This window comes from Drosophila santomea, chromosome 2R (genome assembly GCF_016746245.2).
Source record: "Drosophila santomea strain STO CAGO 1482 chromosome 2R, Prin_Dsan_1.1, whole genome shotgun sequence".
Taxonomy (NCBI): Eukaryota; Metazoa; Arthropoda; class Insecta; order Diptera; family Drosophilidae; genus Drosophila; species Drosophila santomea.
This window is the reverse complement of record NC_053017.2, coordinates 17659060-17676873: the sequence shown is the minus strand read 5'-3', so window position 1 is coordinate 17676873 and position 17814 is coordinate 17659060. Positions and strand designations below refer to the sequence as shown.

The following is a 17814-nucleotide window of genomic DNA, read 5'->3' as shown; positions in this document are numbered from 1 at the left end:
CACATTCGCCAACACTGTTTTGAGAGCAAAGAAAAATATTGGTATTTTTGAGCTTTCACACCGGTTCTAGGGGTGGGAAATATTAATAAACGTTGATCAATTAGAATGTTCTTCGCACTTCTCGCTTTTGAAAATCAGAATACAAAAGACATCCAGGGATGTATAATTTTACTGTATAATTTTATAATTAGGATTTTGTACGTAAAAAAAATCAAATTACAAACTGAATTGAAAGAACAGGAAACATAAAAACCCTGCAGTTCCTTCAAACCGCCAATAATACCAAAATACTAAAACATCGATACTTAGATACTTTGTGTGCAATCGATGTTTTATTATTTATCGAGGTGGTATTTTACAAAGACCAACCTGCGATCACACTAAGTTTTGTTTTCGTTTTTCCGCTGTTCGGACGTTCGCTGCGGAAACCCGTTCTTTTGTCGTTAGATTCAAAAACGGATTATAACACAACTACGAATGTTACAACGAAATAAAGTGATTACAAATACTAAGTTTGAAAACAGTGCTATATATATCAAAGAATTATAAAATAAAACTCAACAAATTACAACAGAAAAAAATGGCGGCTCAGCAAATAAAAAAGAGCAGTCGCGACCACAACAACTGAGCAAGAAATTCAGCTTAAAAGAAAACAACGAAAAAAAAAGCGTCAACATTTTCGTCTGCTTGAAATTAATCTGGTTTTTATGTTTTACTCGCGCGTCAAAGACATAAAATAAAGACAACAAACAGTGAGTTTTGGTGCGAGAGTGTATGTGTGTTTGTGCGTTTGATGCCGTTTGTTTGTCTCCTGTTTTTGTGGAAAAAGCCATAAAAAACGTGAAATTCATTAAGCTACAAAAGCAACAATTACGAGCGTTTTACATTGTTTACATTTTGTGTGCCAGCTTTCCTTACGCTTGTGATTTACGTGATTTTTCGAAAGGCAAGAGAAGGGGCGGAGAGACCTTAGCCAAAAGTCTGGAAAATAATAACTTTTTCTGCTAACGTAAGTTTATACTTTGTGTTTTTAATTACATGTACACTTAAATGAGCTCTGGAGTTTTTGGTGCATTTCGCACAGGCGGCAACTCTTTTTGTGTTTTTATTTTGATGCGGCCTTCGTCCTGCGCTGCCAGCGTCGACGTTGGCGTCGCCATCTGTCACTTTTGAGGGTTGCCAGCTGTTTCGTTGCGCCTTGTATTCAATGCGGCATCTTTTGCATCTGCAGGAAATTGGGTTTCCAAAAAAAAAAGAAAGGAAACAAAAGACAATCAGGAGGTGGGGCACTCACGACTGCAGCTGCCGCTGTTTAGGCTTATGTAATTAATAAACCAACACGTGTCTGGCATTGCCAATGACACGTGACAACTCTGGTCGTGAGTAGTGGGGGTGCAATAAAACTTAACATCTTGTACTTTAATGTTTTTCTTTTTTTTTATATTAATTCCCCGTTTGCATAATTTCCCCTTGCCATAATTAAAATCGAGACCAGAGCTCTAGGTAAATTTTTCTGCTCTTTGGTTGTTATAGCTCAGATTGCCCCATAAAACTCATATAAATCAATAGAAAGCGCAGCAATACTCACACACACACACACACACCCGCAAAAACCATAACTCACTTGCCATAATGAAAAGAGTGAGAGCGAGATGGATGGAGAGAGAGCCCGCGCTCAATATGCAGAGATTTGTGTGGGAATCAAATGACTTGAAGTGTCCAATGAAGTGTTAGAATAACGGTGGGGGGAATGGAGTCGGGCGCAATGGCTCCACCGACAGATTAGAGAGAGAGAGAGAGAGAGCGTGCAGCTGCGCGGTTCTCAAATAGAGTTACCGCCGATGGAGCCTCGCTCGCTCTCTCTGCCCAAGTGGCTCCATCTCTCTATTTCTCTTATTGCCTTGTGCGGCATGAAAAGTGGTTGTGCTTGCTTCATTCGCTTGTGTGTGTGTGTGTGTGTGCTCGGTTTGTTTGTCTTTTCCGTGGCATTCAACGCACAGTGGGACAGATAAGAAGATTATCAATTGCTGTCCCCACTCCCGCTCATTAATCTTCTCGCTGCGAGGGAAAAGTAAACCAAGTTGAACGATCTATTAATATCTTACAACTTGATGGTATTTCTATAAATATGAACATAGAACGTAAGAATAAGGCTGTATCTTTTTGAAGCCTAACTGCATTTGTTTAATCTTTCATATTTCATCTGTTTTATTGATCCTAGACGTCATACAAAGTCGTAGATCTTACAGTGGGCGTTTATAACTTTGAAACATCCTTTGGTACCTCAGAGCTTCTGCATAAGTTTGTTTGGAATCCCACTCAGCTGAGTTGTTTGAAGCCAGGAGAGTGAGCGGTTCCACTGTGCCGAGTGCATTTCCATCGTTGCCAATGGCAACCACTTTAGGGAATAATGCCTGTGCCTGCTTATTGAAGCTACGCTTTGTTTTCCCATTTCTCTTTCCCCGCCTCTTTGCCCCGTCCCCCTTTTCATTCATTTATTAACTAACTAATTTGCCAGGCCCGAAACAAATTGCCCAGCGGAATTGTTATTGTTTCAATTGCAACAAATTGGCCGCCGAGAAAAATGGTTTACTCTCCTTGCGAGCGAATGATTGCGTGTGGTGAGGGGGGAGGGAGCAGGGGAAGACAAGTACAAGTACAAGTTGCGCATTCGCTCTCCTTTGGAGCTCGCTCAGCTGGCCCGCTCTCTCTGTCTCTCTCACTTGTAACTTCGAGGACTCCGGACTCCAATCGGATTTTACGGACCTGGCTTTAATGCTCGAATGCTGGAGCCGCGATTCAATACGCTTTGGCTTGCGGTCGTCGGCGCTTCTCTTTTTTCGGGCTCCTCTCGCTCGGGGTCTGCGATTCTCCAATTCTCAACATACAGCTACTTTTCTGCTCGGTATATGTCCGCGCGCGCTTGTGTGTGTGTGTGTGCGTGCATGTGTGTGTTGGTGTTAACGTAAAAAGAAATTTTTGCACAGCATTTTTCGTATGAAAAATCAATTGGTATCTTGGTGAAAATCGCTATTAATGTGAATTTCAAGTGTCATCATTCGTCTCGCATCGAAATCTCGAAGAAATTCATCATTTAAACATGGTAATTTGCATATTTTTTGCACAGTTGTTCTGCAAAATCGTACGCATGTGTGCGTGTGACTACGTTTCGTAGTGTGTGTGTGCGTAGTAGTAAGCCGCATACGATTTTTCGCCGAAAATTGTAGGCGGTGGGCGGGGCACGGGGCAAGTGCCTCAAAAAACGTCTCAAAAAGTTCAATGTAGCTGTAAAACGCTGAGCACTGCCCTCCATTATTAATGGCTACACAGAAAATAAGTTGTTTAAACCAAATAAATTGGTATAAGGGTAAAGGTTTATAGTTGCCAAAAAAGTTATATTCACGGTTGAGACACGTTACATAGGCTTAATGGCTTGTTATAGCCCAATATGTGAATACGACATTAAATAAAAAGTCGTGATATAGATGTAGATGTGTGAATTACTCGAATTCTTTAGATATTTGTTAGCGATTCGACAGTTTCAGGTTCGCGTGATTTTATTGCAGACATACTACTGCCAGGTGGGGTCATGTCTTGTCATCTCTGACATTATAAGTGTCTAATCAAACTTGAAAAGTATCCACAATTTTCCTGTGTACCTCCCACTTATCTCCCTGGCCTTTCTTCTTCATGTCTTGCAACTGCTTTTGTCTGCACTCATTGCTCGCCTTACAACTTGTTTGCCCCTTTCTTCTTGACCAACAAAAAAATAAAAAAATAAAACAACAAAAAATATAAGAAAATGTACAAAAAGAAGGAATTGATGGCCGCTTTTGGTACGACTTGGAGTATATTTCTCTACGTGCCTGTCCGCCGTATTTGGTCCGTCTCTGTTTTCTGTCTTCATTTTTCCTGTACTGACTGTGCTACATGCCATATGCGCAACGCAATGTCGTCTTCGTTTGCATTAACCGTTAAACTGCACGTAAGTTATCCGTCTGTCCGTCCGTCCGCCTGTCCGTATGTCTGTCCGTTTACCGCCCGCCCGCCCACACATTTGACACATCTTCAGCGCTGCATTTTCCTCCTACGAGCTTTATTCCGCTCCTCCAAAACATCGACCATAATAGGGTACTACGAGGTATATCGGTTCGGGTTATGCGTGGAATTCGGTGCGTGATCTACGGATTGGGATGGGGTACTCCTAATGGAACATGGCCGCCTAATTTGGCCATTGCCATTGAACATGTGCGTTATTGATTTTGGAATGGGGTTGGGAATGGGGTGCCGCCATGAGACCATTATTTATGCATGGGCCGTTGTCAAGAATGATGAACTTTGAAAATGGCTGATAATTGCAATATATTCTATTGGAAATGCCGTTTAATAAGAGCCATCAAGCAAGTGGAAATGCAAAGTGTTTCAAGTTTAATTTGCAATTGAAAACTATAAATGCAAACTATAAATTGATTCTTAGGTGCAGAAGGAGTCATACAGTTCTTTTTCAAAAATATTAAAAATATTAAATTATATTATATATATATTTATATATTTATATATTTCTTTTCTTTCGTTACAATTTGGCAGGTATTTTGATGTTTTCTAAGCCATTTATCCAGCTCGAACTGTCCTCATTATCGTTTATTTGCAGGGTAGCAATACAGCTCCCTCGATGCTCCTTATTGCATTTCACTTCATATAGCTGTTATGGCGCTGTTTCTGCCTGTTCTTGGCGTTTGCCTGAAACCTGAAACAAAACGCAGAGACAATGCACACGGAGCAACAACAACAACAGCGACAACTCCCTTTTACAGGCAAAACAAGTTTCGGCTGCCTCTGGCCATTTATTGTTGCTGGAGCTTCGAGTTGGAGTCTCAGTCGAAGTTTGTGGTTGCTGCTTGTCTCTGCGCTTTGCGAGATCAACATCTCGAGCTATCGACAGCCTTTGTGGCCAAGAGATGGTAAAGTTTTAAGGCGGCAGGGAATCGCGAGGCAGGCAGCAACAGCAGCAGCAGCAACAGCAAAAGCAGCAACAGCAGCAAGAGCAGCAGGCAAGCAGCATCATCATCGACACCATCTTTTGTGCGGTCGTTGGTTGTTGTCGCTCCGCGTTTATTGTGGCTGCTGCACAGCGGAAAAACCCAAATCAAATCCACTCAAAATTCACTTACAAAATGTATAATCAGCGTAGTACAGATCTGGATCAAAATATTGGGTTTTTTGAATCTGATCCTAGTTTCCACCACGTTTCTGCTTGCATGTCACACTGAATCGTCTAAGTTTCAGGCATGTACTTTACTTTTTTGCCCCTAAAACCTAAAACCTTAGATGCCGATTTGTGGTGATTGTTTTTCTCGCTGTGTGTGTAGCTTTCCCTCGTTTTGTTTGGCTTGACAGAATATTCTACTAAGTACAAAACCTTTTCTCTACTTGAGACCCGGGCGTGGTAAACACGAATAAAGTACGACCGAACTTAGTCCATTGCATTTCGGGGCAAAATAATGAAAATAAGGGGCAGTAGGGGATAACAAACAAAAAGAAAAAAAAAAAAGGGAAAAGCGAGTGAAAGAGTGAAAAAAACTTGTCATATGCAAAACACCCGCAGCTGATAAATAAGAAACAAACCTTTTGTTGTCAATAATGAAGTGCTGGCCGACTGGAGTCAGGATGGTATGGTGGTAATGGGGGGGCATGGGGGTGTTTTATTTTTCAGCTGTGGAACCTTACTTTATCTATCTGGCTTAATGACACCAGCACACACTTCTCGCCCACTGGCAGCGTTAATAAACATGAGATTGAGATGCGCCTCATTTGATGCCAACCTCCTGTGGGTCCGGTCGGTCCATACGATGCCATACTATCGCACTATGTGCCATCTAGCGGGAGGGGTTAGTGGGGTGATTCTGGTGTTTCAGTGGGTGGTGGTTTGCCCAGTGAGCTGGCCGTTCTGGTGATAGATTGGCCGTGTTACCGTTTGCCATTTTATTGCGCTCCATTTGGCTGATTACTCATGCCAGTAAACTTTAACGGCTCTCGACAGCGACAAAAACGCTATGAAAGAGAAGAAAACGAGCCACTAAAAGGAACGAATCTAGCGAAAATTAAATACGCTTTTTCTCAGTCGCCTTTTCGACTGAAGGGTGAAGCGTCAATAGCCATCTTTCAAAGGATTACATTTCACGCGTTCTCAAAGATTGGCTTTCCTGACAGTTAGTGCGTTTTGAACTATAAACAGACTTCTATAATCCCTAAAGTGAGCAAAACACCAAGATCTTTTAAAGTCTTGGGAAGAAATCCGTAAAAGTTTGTATATATGCAGTAGAGATTGCAAACTCCATTGAGTTTTTAATACAGCTTTTCCGTAGAGTATAAAGATTGCGGTCATTTTGTATCTGATTTATCAGTTGCCCCTGCTATCTTTGTATCTGTGTGCCTCGATGTGTTGAGAGCTCTGGTGTAACCATAATTATTTTTAGTTGCTCAGCGTTTTTGCTGCCAACTTCAAAACCGCAACTCCGCTTCATTGTACATCAATCAATATGTGTGTGTGTATATATATGTATATATATATGTGTGTGTGTGTGTGTGTGACAATCAATAAATCTTTCAGCCCAACCACCCACCAACTCCCCGCCAGCCGACTATTTCCCTTTTGTATTTGTTGTATTTATGTATTTGCCAACACCCAAAAGGTCCCAAGCCTCCAATTGCATTTCCAATCAGTTTTTATGCTGCACAACAGTGAACACTCGCCAGGGGAGACCCTTTCAATAGATTCAAAATTGATTTCGATTTTATATCCACACATTAAAGCCAAAGCCGGCATTCGCTGGGCATGAAAGACAGGGCAAGTGTTATGCTCATTACGATTACTCACCACCCACAGTACGGGGTGTCCACTGAGAAAAACAAATGAACTATTTGATATTTATACTTTAGAGAGAGTAAACAAGAAAATGATTGAGACTTAAAAGATATTTTACATACAAATATATGGGAATATTGTTTTCATTTCATTTAAGATTTTGTGCGAAATTAAACAATTTACTTTAAGTGTTACATGTCGAAAAAAGTTCAATAAGACCTAATGCTTTTGTAAGCGATTGTGTAGTATTTGGCGTATTTTTTCCCACTGCACATTATTGCGGCACCCCAACTCCCCTCCCCCTTTTTATGAGGCAGTATGGGGGCTTGCCTGTTCCATGTTTGCAATTAAACTTACAGCTCCTAACAACAATGGTAGCTCATAAAAATGGGATAACAAAAACGCGGGGTAAAAAGACAAAAATTTAAATAAGGAAAAAACTGCAATGCCGGCCGCATGAAACGGTTCAACAACATCTGGTGGGTGGGTGGTTTTCGGTATATGCATGGCAGGGGTGCGGGGAAAGGGGGTTGCATGGGTGCAGCTCGTGTGGGCGGCAAAACAACACAACACAAAGAAACCGCAACCCACATTTGCTGCTGCAGTTGATATACTACCCTACTACGCGAAAACTCGCTCGCTCTCTCGCTCTCTTGCTGAGAGAGCATTTGCTCTCTCTCTCTTTCGCGGGTGTTTTTGCAACGGTTGCAGTTTTTCCCTATTTTTCCGGCACGTCGCATACATAAAAATTCATTAAAAAAGGCAGCTTGTAAATGAGATTTACTACTGCCACCGTTATGCGCTTTGCAGTTTTTCCAACCACACAGCATTTCCAACACACATTTTCCAGCGCCACCCACGCACACACATTTTTGGGCGCTGGTGGGTGAGGGAAGGGAAAACCACTCGGATTATGACACCTGGTGCTTTGGATTTGCACTCGCCGGCCGGGCAGCAGCGAGGCTCCAATCGAACAGGTGGCTGCCGCCCCGTCAGTTATCGATAGTCGAGCGGCAATGGCACTTGCCGTCTTTTGAATTCCCAAACACTTGTTTTTCCATTTTCCATTTCCCATTTTCATTTTCAGCGCTCGGCGCGCACTCGCTGACTTTGTAAGCGAATTGCCAGGAAATTGCTGCTGCAGCTTAAGTTTTTTGCATTTTTTATTGTTTCCCCGTAAATCGGGCGGCTTTATTTCTGCGCCCTGCTGTTAATGACATGTTGAGGGCCTCGTTCGTGACTTTCTGTCAGATTTCGCCCGTCCGCGGTCTGCCCGTGCATTTTTCGAGTGTATTATGACGCTGCCGACTAGACAGCAGCCCAATCTACCCCACCCCCTCCCGACCAGCCGTCCACCCGACCACAGAATGCAGTCAACGAACTTTGACACAGCTCGTGCCGCAGCCAAAGCCTCATAGTCCTCGCCCTTTTGCGTCTCGCCCTGTCTCCCTCTGACCACCTCGTGCCGTCTCTGTCTGGCAGCTGCTTAGAACACGGCCATGGGTGTTGGTTTTTGGGGGCATTCAGGGCGTATCGAGCAGATATATGAACATCTGTACAAATAACTCAAGTAATTGGGGAACTCGGGGAAATTTCCTTTTAATATTGATAATTAATTGAATTTTTAGAGCACCATGTTCCTTTATAATAGTTTACTTCATCGAGTATAAATATTAAAATATTAACAAAGCGATTTTGTTGCACTCCCAAACAGCTCAAGAAATCTCTAAGTAACAGCCTATGTAACATAAATCCACAGTTGCAAAGATTTATTAATCTAGCTAATTAAATCATGTGATGCAATGGGTATTTCCCACGTCGCCACCTTTCAAGCTAACAACTTTTTTGTGAATGAAAATTGTAATGCAGTGGAGTAGATAAATGGGGCAGGGATTGGGTTGGGTTGGGGCCATGAACATATGAAGCTGGGATGGCGGGGAGTGGGAGTTGAAGAACCCGTGGCGCAGTTTATTGACTCGCCATGTAAACAGTGTTGTAAGCCCTATTTTTAGAGTAGAACATCAAAACTGTCTATGACCAATTATGCAGATTTCTTGTTTTCTGGCACACACATCTGGCGGACACATTTGCCCAACTGCAGTACTGATTTTTCCATTTTTCTCCCTTTTTTTGTGTGTGTTTTTCCAACAGGAGTCGGCGAAGTTGCGGCCCCGGCGGCCAGTAGAGGCGCATAATAATCATGCATCGTTCGCTGAAGCCGCATGCATCCACCGCACAGGCTAAGAAGGTGCAACCGCCAACGATACCAGGGGATTCGCCGCAGGATTTGCATCTCTATCAGCAGCCGCAGCAGCTTCACCACCAGCAGCACCATCAGCACCACCCCCACCATCATCATCCGCACCACCAGCCGTCGATACCGCTGTACCGGCTAAGCGGACCACTGCGCCATCACCAAAACCACCAGGCGGACGATGGGATCAGCATGAGCGGCAGCAGCATCGTTTCGTCGCCCTCGCTGGAGGAGGGTGGCTTCAATTTGCCCCGGGAGACGAGCGTTGCACTGCGTCTCAAGGATGAAGTGGGCGGCACTTCAACGGTAGCCCCTTCCACTGGCGTTGGCGGAGTAGGAGGAGGAGGAGGAGGTGGAGCGACGGTGGTTGGAGCACAGCCACCCGGAGCTGGAAAGCCCGGAGTTGCTATGGTGCCACCGCCACCCGTTTTCTGTGCCACTTTGCGCGAACCGCTGACCCACAAAGCGGCCGTCTACTATCACCAGCAGCTGGCCCTGCAGGAGGATCAGGGCATCGATCTAACCCAATCGCCAGGCCGAGACTCGCCCGGCTCCTCGTCGGGATCGGCGGGCTCTGGATCTCGTCACAGCACCGCCAGCTTGGACTCGGGTCGGGCCTCCTCCTACCTGACGGGTGTGTCCTCGTCGGGCGCCTCGATACGTGCTCCACTCTCCTCGCCGCGCTGCAGTTCCGTGAGCTCGTGCTCCATTGGCAGTGTGGATAGGCAGCGGAACGATGAGCTCATCATCGACTGGCTGCTGGAGATGAAGCACGAGGAGTACGCCCAGCTGTTCATCGCCGCGGGCTACGATCTGCCCACCATTGCGCGCATGACGCCGGAGGATCTCACCGCCATTGGCATCAAGAATCCGCATCATCGAGAGCGAATCAAGCAGCGGATCGACAAGCTGCAGGTGCTCGACAATTTGCCGCATTTCGTGCCGGTAAGTGGAATTGTAAAAACTAAGTAAATAAATAAACCCCAAGCATATTGTAAACTCGTTCAAAAGAGTTCTAAAACGAACTTTATCTCTACACAATAAAGTCGAGAGTTCCGGAAAAATAGCTCTGTTTGTTAGCACGCCCGCAAATATTTGCCTATCTAATCAGTGGAGAACCAGTTCAAGTCGTGATGCACTTTGTGGTACAGTAGAGACTTTTTGGTGGAAAACGATGCAGTTACTTTCAAATTAAAAAGTTCTTTTCTATACAAAGTAGTGTGCAGCTCAAGTTTTGCTATTTCATTTGACAAAAAGAAAACCTTTTGCTAACAATATTATTGTTAAAAGGGAAAACAATACACATTTTGCTTAAGTTCTAAAGGGCAAAGCTTAAGATATTCAAATAGGGAAAGGAAAAGTACAACCTAAATCGATTGGAAAGGAAGTGGCTCATTAGCGCTCAAGTTGGAATACAATAAAGATTAAAAACTAATGGCTGGGCTAGCGATCAACTACTGTGAACGCTGGCCTGCAATCACGTAGAGCAACTTATTTAGTCATTGTTAACACAGATAGGCACACACACACACAACTGCGAGCTTGGCAAATTGCCATATTGGCATTAATTGTGGCCGGCAACACCCTTTTCTCTCTCTTTTTGCCGTTTTCCCTGTTTGCTTGTTTAGTTACCGGCTTATCTTTTATATTCATTAAATAAGCATTTGCAAAAAGGCAGAAAAGAGTGAGCAGAAAAAATAAACTTGTTTCCCACATGCGAAGGAGAAAAAGAGAACTTAAAACGGCGCCGTCAGCTCAAATTGTTTTTTTTTTTAATAAAGGAATTTTATTAAATATGCGCACATTAATTCCCATCAACAATTCATTAAAAACACGAAGAGCAAATTGAATAAATATACAAACTAAAAGTCCATTCGCGCGGATTTCTGTGGTGACATTAAGTTGAACTTGAAATAGCAGCAGCAACCTGCTCCATCGCAGATAATTGCTCTGCGGATCGAAGCCGATCATTAGCCAATCGAACTGGCAGATCAAGGTTCCAGCTGAATGACTAGGATGATGGCCAACAATGCTCATTCAGTGAAATGCCATTCAAAGTTCCATTCGAGTTCGTGGCGTAGAAGTAATGGATTTGAATCGCGTAATCGCAGGTGAACAAACTGTTGAGTCCAAAAGATACAGAATCTGATTGGATTCGCAATAACTTCCGCAGTTAAATTGCTTCTTGTTTATAACAAGTTCAATTGGTTCAATTTTAATGCATTTTATTTGTTTTTTAGGGATAGACAGGTTTATATTTGAGCTGGGGACTGTTTCCATAACAACCCATCTGCATATAGGGTACTACTTGCCAAACTTCCGCCCTCGAATTCGAGCTTGTAGATTATTCAGCAAACTTAACTTCTTACCTTGCCCAGTTAACTGCACCAAAATTCGTACGAAAAGTACGTGCCTTACAAAATGCAACCACCTGAGGTCTTATCAATATGCATTTCACGTTTGGCCCTAAACAACGCTTTCAAGTCGAATGACTAACACCGAATAAAATCAACACGCTGTGCATATGGAAATGCATACCAAATAAGATGCGAAACATGCATATCACCGAGGAATCGGTTCAAAGTTTACTACTTGACCAACATAATTATTCATGGAAACGGAGCCAAGTCCAAGTCAATGCTGTGGCTTTGAAGAAATGCTCCAAATATGTTCGAAAAATGAAAATGTTTGAAAAATGCCTCCATAAATTAACATGAATTGTTTGACTATAACTCGTACCAAATACACATTCGTGGCACGAGTTCCATATTCACGGAGAGCTGCATTCCGGAGCCGATTAACACCCAACGGCCATAATCTTCAACTTTAACTGCAGCTTCGACTGATTCATTTCATCATGCAGATCCATATATAGATACATATATATAGATACATATATATAGATACATATGTATATAGTTGAGTTTATGGGTGTATAACTGCATTCCCCGCCCACTTGGCTATATTGCAGCCCACCTGCCGGCGCAGCGAATACAGAAAATATCATTTATCGCCTTTATCGATCATTCAACGGATTTCGTACTCAGACTCAGACTCAGACTCAAACTTGTGCCACATTCCGTTCGATTTCGGTTAATTGCTAGTTTTGCTCCATCTAATAACCTCCATTTTGGTGGTGTTTCATTATCGCAACGCCTCGGATCTTTTCCAAGCGATTTGCCATGCTGTTTAGCTGCAATTTTTCAAATCATGTATGACCTCAGTATGAGCTCTTGTTTTTTGTTTGTTTCACAGACGGTTTTGTATTTCAGCTGAAAAATGCTCGATAATATTTTACTAGCTGTGTAGAATTTTGCGCTTTTTGTTGTTCGGCATTCCTTTTTCTTCTTGTTTTTTTTTTTGTATTTTATTTTGCTGTTTATATAACGCGCCGTGACTGTTTTCGCAAGTTAGCCAAGTTTTGTGGTCGAGTTACCCGTATTGTTGTCGTTCTTTTATCGCTCCATTCGATATTTCTTATTTGTTGATCTTGGGCGAGACACTCTTTGTCTTTTGGGGTGCGGTTGTAGGGCTCCAAGACACTGGAAAATTTAATAATACATAATAAAAGGTACATAATATAAGAAAACTAATGAAAAACTGCAAAACTACTGAAAAGACTTTAAATGCCAAAGTGATTTATTTTGTATATTTAAACTTAAGTACTAACAGACTCTGTGAATGTTTAGTTGTTAGTCTCACCAGTTCTGACTGCATATGTCTGTATCAAATGAAATAGTTAGCTCCTAAAGATAGATATTTCCGTTGCCTAATATTTCTTGTGAACAGTTCTAATAGCATGCCAATTTTTTTTGTTACCGTGTACCTTCACTTACATCACCCATAACGAGCGAGTCTCGAGCAAAAAACCGAGCTCACTTCGCTCATTAGCCAACATTCTACAGCAGCCTCCACTAGCAGGCTTTCTTTTTTCGCACACACATCTTTATCTTGGCGAAAAAGGAAATAAAGCGAAATAACTGAGAAATAAGAAATGAGAAGTGAGCGCGGGAAGGAAAAGGTTATTAAACGGTCGCCAATCTCCGCTGCGAGCCCCACAATCAGCCAGCAAACGAAACGACCTTGAGGGTCGGAAGGCGCTGAAGTTGGCTTATATATTCCTACTTTTCTCGCGGTCCGTTAGTAAGGTCCAAAATTATTTTTGGTTATTTGGTTTTCTGACTGACGCATTCGCTTGAACTGACGCTTTTTCACTTTTGTTGTACATAGTACGTACAGTTTGTTGTTTTTGTCTCTTGGTCAGCGATTTGCTTTTCAAAAACCAGTTTTTTTTCGTTTTTGCCTGCTCTAATGATGGCTGCCGCTGCTGTTTAGTGTCATACCATATGCTACCTGCTAATGGATTTCGGAGAAGCAAACTCATAGTGAAGCCAGCCACCAAGCACCAAAAAACGAACAAAACCCAAATTGTTATTTAGATAAATATTTTGTTAAAGTTTTAGTATAATATATGGTGTCGTGCCTGCTGGAGATCTTCGCCCATTTGGCCGAGACTGGAGGATTTCTATTAGCATATGGGTCTTATAGAGTTGCGGGCTTGTCATTATTGTTGTTTTGCTGCGACATTCACTTCGGAGTTGTGAGGCATACATTAAAATAGTGTTTGAAGTGGCATTCCTCTGTGGAGAGTTCTCTAAATAAACAACTGAACAACGAAGCTCGAGATCAAGAAATATTTTCATACCTACTTTGCCAAAGAGTGGTATTAATGACGGTTTCCAAATGGCAATATGTGCTTTCTAAAATTGGAATTTTACTGGCATATTTCCAAAATAAAATGGAGGATGATATATGCATAGGTAATAGTACATGGCTTAATTGAATTATCGGTGTAACGTAAGGAAAGCAACAGACTTATTCCCCGCTGATGTCATGTTGAATAGATACTTTTAAATAAGATTGACTTTCCTATAGCTCAATTGATATTCTAGCAATCAAAAGCTTTGAATGAAATTTTCCTATGGTGAGACTCTCCCAGCAATCACATCACATTTCGCAGAAGACAAGGCGTTTAATTAAATTGAAATCAACAGCAATTAAGCTGCCAAAAGAGCAGGCAGTCATAGTACCAAAAAAAAAATGAAGAAAAAACGAAGAAAACTGATTAACACATCGCGTACATGGAGCATAAAGTACGCATGTATGAAAAACTTAGCTTTACACGCACTTCAGTGAAGCCAACGATTTTTGACTGCATCGCATACTCGTATGTGTTTTTTTTTTATCTGTGGGTATATAGCGACTTTTGGTTACGAGTGGGGCTAGCCTGCTACCGTTTAATGACGACAGCAACGAGTTTTGGCTTTTATTCGTTTCTTTATGCCTGTGCTTTGACGCGATTTATGTCATATCTTATCAATTACAACTGATTAGAGCTGGAACGACGACGAGCGACGGCTGGGTAGGCTCATCATGAGAGACACCAGCCGCGCAGTAACAGCCTTATATGTATGTAACCCAGCCCAATCCAACCCACAACCCACTCCATACGATTCCATACGATTCCATTCGATTCCCCCTTTATCAGCGAGGTCTGAACTAGTTCACGGACAATTTGTAGTCTGTGCCGATCTGTGTTCCCTATTCTGGACATAACATGAATCAAATGCGATTAGCTGGCTCCAATAAAATATAACGATAATGACGTCTCAATTCCGATCTCCCCTCCGATTTGCAGGGATCCATAGAGGAATGGCTGCAGCTGCTGCGTCTGGAGGAGTACATTCAGCCGTTACTGGAGCAGAACTATAAGACGGTGCGCGACGTAACCCAAGTGACTTGGGAGGATCTCGAGGACATTGGCATTGTCAAGCTGGGCCACCAAAAGAAGATACTGCTGGCCATCAAGCGTGTGAAGGACATCATTAGCGGAAAGTGGAACCCAGGCGGCGCCAATGCCTACCAACAGCAGGTGAGAAGTGCTTCTATATACAGTGGAACACCAAGGATGCAAAAGATTGTTCCAGTAAATGAAAGGATTTCACATTACGCAAGCTTACATTCTTAAGTTCTTGTTGTATTTGTTTGTTTCTTTCTTTGCCTTAACTTAATTTGATTTCATTTGATTTTGAGTTACCACTAACTTGTTTTGTTTCTATTTTGTTCATTTGTTTTGTATGATTTCCCCCCCATCGGAATGGTGACCAATCAGGAGTACCAGCGGAAGCCCTGGCAATTCAATGTGCCCATACCCAGTACGCCATCCTATGTGCCAACCACCCGCGTCTCGTGGGACGACACGAAAATCTATGCCACCAGCAGCAGTGTCCAGAATGCCACTGCCCCATCCGGGAGCAGCTGCCTCAACAGCAGCCTCACCAACGGAGACGCCTACTACTGCACGGGCAGCAACCACGAGTGTTGCTCGGGCAACGATGTGGTGCTCATTAAGGTGGGCACTTGGTTCTCAGCTAAAACAACTAAAAAGCGTAGCAGCCCGTTGGCCTTGAACTTTCAAGTGCCCTCTGACATTTTGGCCACGAGCTACCTTAACTGCTGCATCGCGAACATCGTCGATTTACAAATTTCCATTTTAGTTAAATATTACTTTGAAATGCAAATTTTTAATTCTATAATTTATTTATGTTATTAACTGGACAATAGAGGATTTACGAGTTTTAGATATTCCCTTTACAAATTTCATGGTTTTCGTTGTTTGGCTAAGTGGAATAAAAACTGGCCTCATTAATTTCAAAAAGTTGCACCACTTAACAAGCCGCTTATCCTTTTCTGCAGGTTCGTCAGCCGCGCGGCAAGAGCCTGGAATCCTTGGAGGACATCCACGACAACAGCACGCGCAGCCATCTGACCTTCAGCCATTACACAACCACGGACTACGGCCACTTTGGGCCGCCCACAACAGCGGCGGCTGCGGCGGCAATGGCTGCAGCGGCCACACTGCAGCAACAGCATCATCACCAGCAGCTGCTCCATCAGCAGCAGCAGCAGCAGGCGGCTGCCGCCCGTCTCCTGGGCAACAATGCGCCAGGCATTGGATGGCGGCGATCCTACGACGACGGCGACATCACACCCACCAACGATGCCACGAGGGAGCTGCTCTACGAGCAGGAGGGCGGTGGAACGCTGCCACGCCAGCAGCGAGGCATCCTGCAGCGGGCGGTGCTGAACACCATGCCGCCTCTGGAGCACCACCACTACATGAATGCAGCGGCAGCGGCGGAGTACGGTGCGGCCAGCGGTGTGGAGGGCGGAGCGGTGAGTTACGGTTCCATGGATCATTAAGAACACTTCTCTGCGGTTGCCATCGCTGTTTATAGAGGAACACAATTATAAGGATTTTTGTAATAGCAAGAAAACAAAAGTGGCAACCGTGGATTTCAGCTTTGGAACTCTTCTCAACTAATGACTGTCTTCCATTACAGAACTATATGAGCGGCAGTCCCTTGACGGGCAAGAAGATAGCGCCTGAGCCACCTAGACGCCACTGCAGCATACGCAACTCCCGCACGCTGAGCGGAGAGGGAGTGCCGTCGGGAGCGGCTGCGCAGGCGCATCAGCAGGCAGTCCAACAGCAGCAGGGGCAGCACATGTTCTACGGCCACACGGCGCAGCATTGGCAGCAACAGCAGGCGGGTGCGGGGACTGGTCAGCAGCCGATCTACGCCAACTATGCCACCATTCAGCAGACAACGGCGGAGATACACTGCGAGAAGTATCACGACAGTAAGTCGACTTCCAGCATCGATTCGATTGACACGATACCCTTTGCCAACGAAAACACCGGGACGATAAAGCAGCGGCTGCTCAATCGCCAGGAGCTGCAGGGCGGCGGAGCGGGCAACAATAATGTACCCGGCGGCGGCGGCCATCCCGCACACCTGCACTCCTCCAGCTCGAGCTCCAGCTCCTCCTCCACGAACACCATCGCGAATATAGCGCACTCGTTCCATTCGCTGAAATCTTCCAGTTCGTTGCACGATGCCACATTGGCGCGGAGTGAAAGCATGGGCAGCACGGCCAGTGGAGGAAGTGCCTTGCACCTGCGCTCACCCACATTGGATATGTCGAATCCCGGAGGATCGGCGGTGGAGCCGGCAAGTTCGCCGGAAGCAGCTGTTCCAACTGTGGCCATCAACAATGGCGTTCCGCCCAAAGTGTCGGTGAACGTTCTGAACGACATTGGCAATATGCTGGCCAATCTCACGGACGAGCTGGACGCCATGCTGGAGGAGGAGAAACGGGTGGGCCTCAACATAGACAGTGAATAAATCTCCAATCAAACAACAAATTGTAGTGTAGCTGAATTTAGAAGTTGTGGTGTATCTTGTAATGTTTTATGTACTTCAACTTAGTTAAGTTCAACTTGTTTTTGTATTTTTTATTCCAAATGCGTGCGGAGAAGCATTCTTATTAGGTCGTATTCTGTATCATTTCGATATACACACTGTGTAGTAAAAAGTAACTAAAACAAGAAAGCTTTGGACAAACCATGTATACTTTTGTACTTTTCCTAAACTCTGCTCCCATTCCCGAAACTATGAGTGTTAACAATACAAAATGAAAATATCCAAGTAAAAGAATGGTAAATGAAGCGCAACATGCATATATGCAGAACTTGCATAGTTATTATATAGCATAAAATATATATAATTCTATATATAAATAAATATTTAAACGAAATCATTTATATGGACAAGTATTCAGTGGTTTGATA

The 17814-nt window shown here is 43.7% G+C and overlaps 1 protein-coding gene across 2 annotated transcripts; it reads left to right on the top strand.

Moving 5' to 3' along the window:
- The first annotated feature begins 400 nt into the window (after positions 1–400).
- On the top strand, positions 401–17780 carry LOC120445278. Of its 2 annotated transcripts, none has more exons than XM_039625577.1 (6): positions 401–1009; positions 9017–10064; positions 14818–15051; positions 15292–15531; positions 15876–16355; positions 16523–17780. In XM_039625577.1, the coding sequence occupies exons 2-6, from the start codon at positions 9066–9068 to the stop codon at positions 17366–17368; spliced, it is 2799 nt and encodes a 932-aa protein (XP_039481511.1). In that variant the 5' UTR covers positions 401–1009; positions 9017–9065; the 3' UTR covers positions 17369–17780. The 2 variants fall into 2 exon arrangements, with proteins under 2 accessions (XP_039481511.1, XP_039481512.1); XM_039625578.1 differs by lacking the exon at positions 401–1009 and adding an exon at positions 3088–3103.
- The last annotated feature ends 34 nt before the right edge of the window (positions 17781–17814 follow it).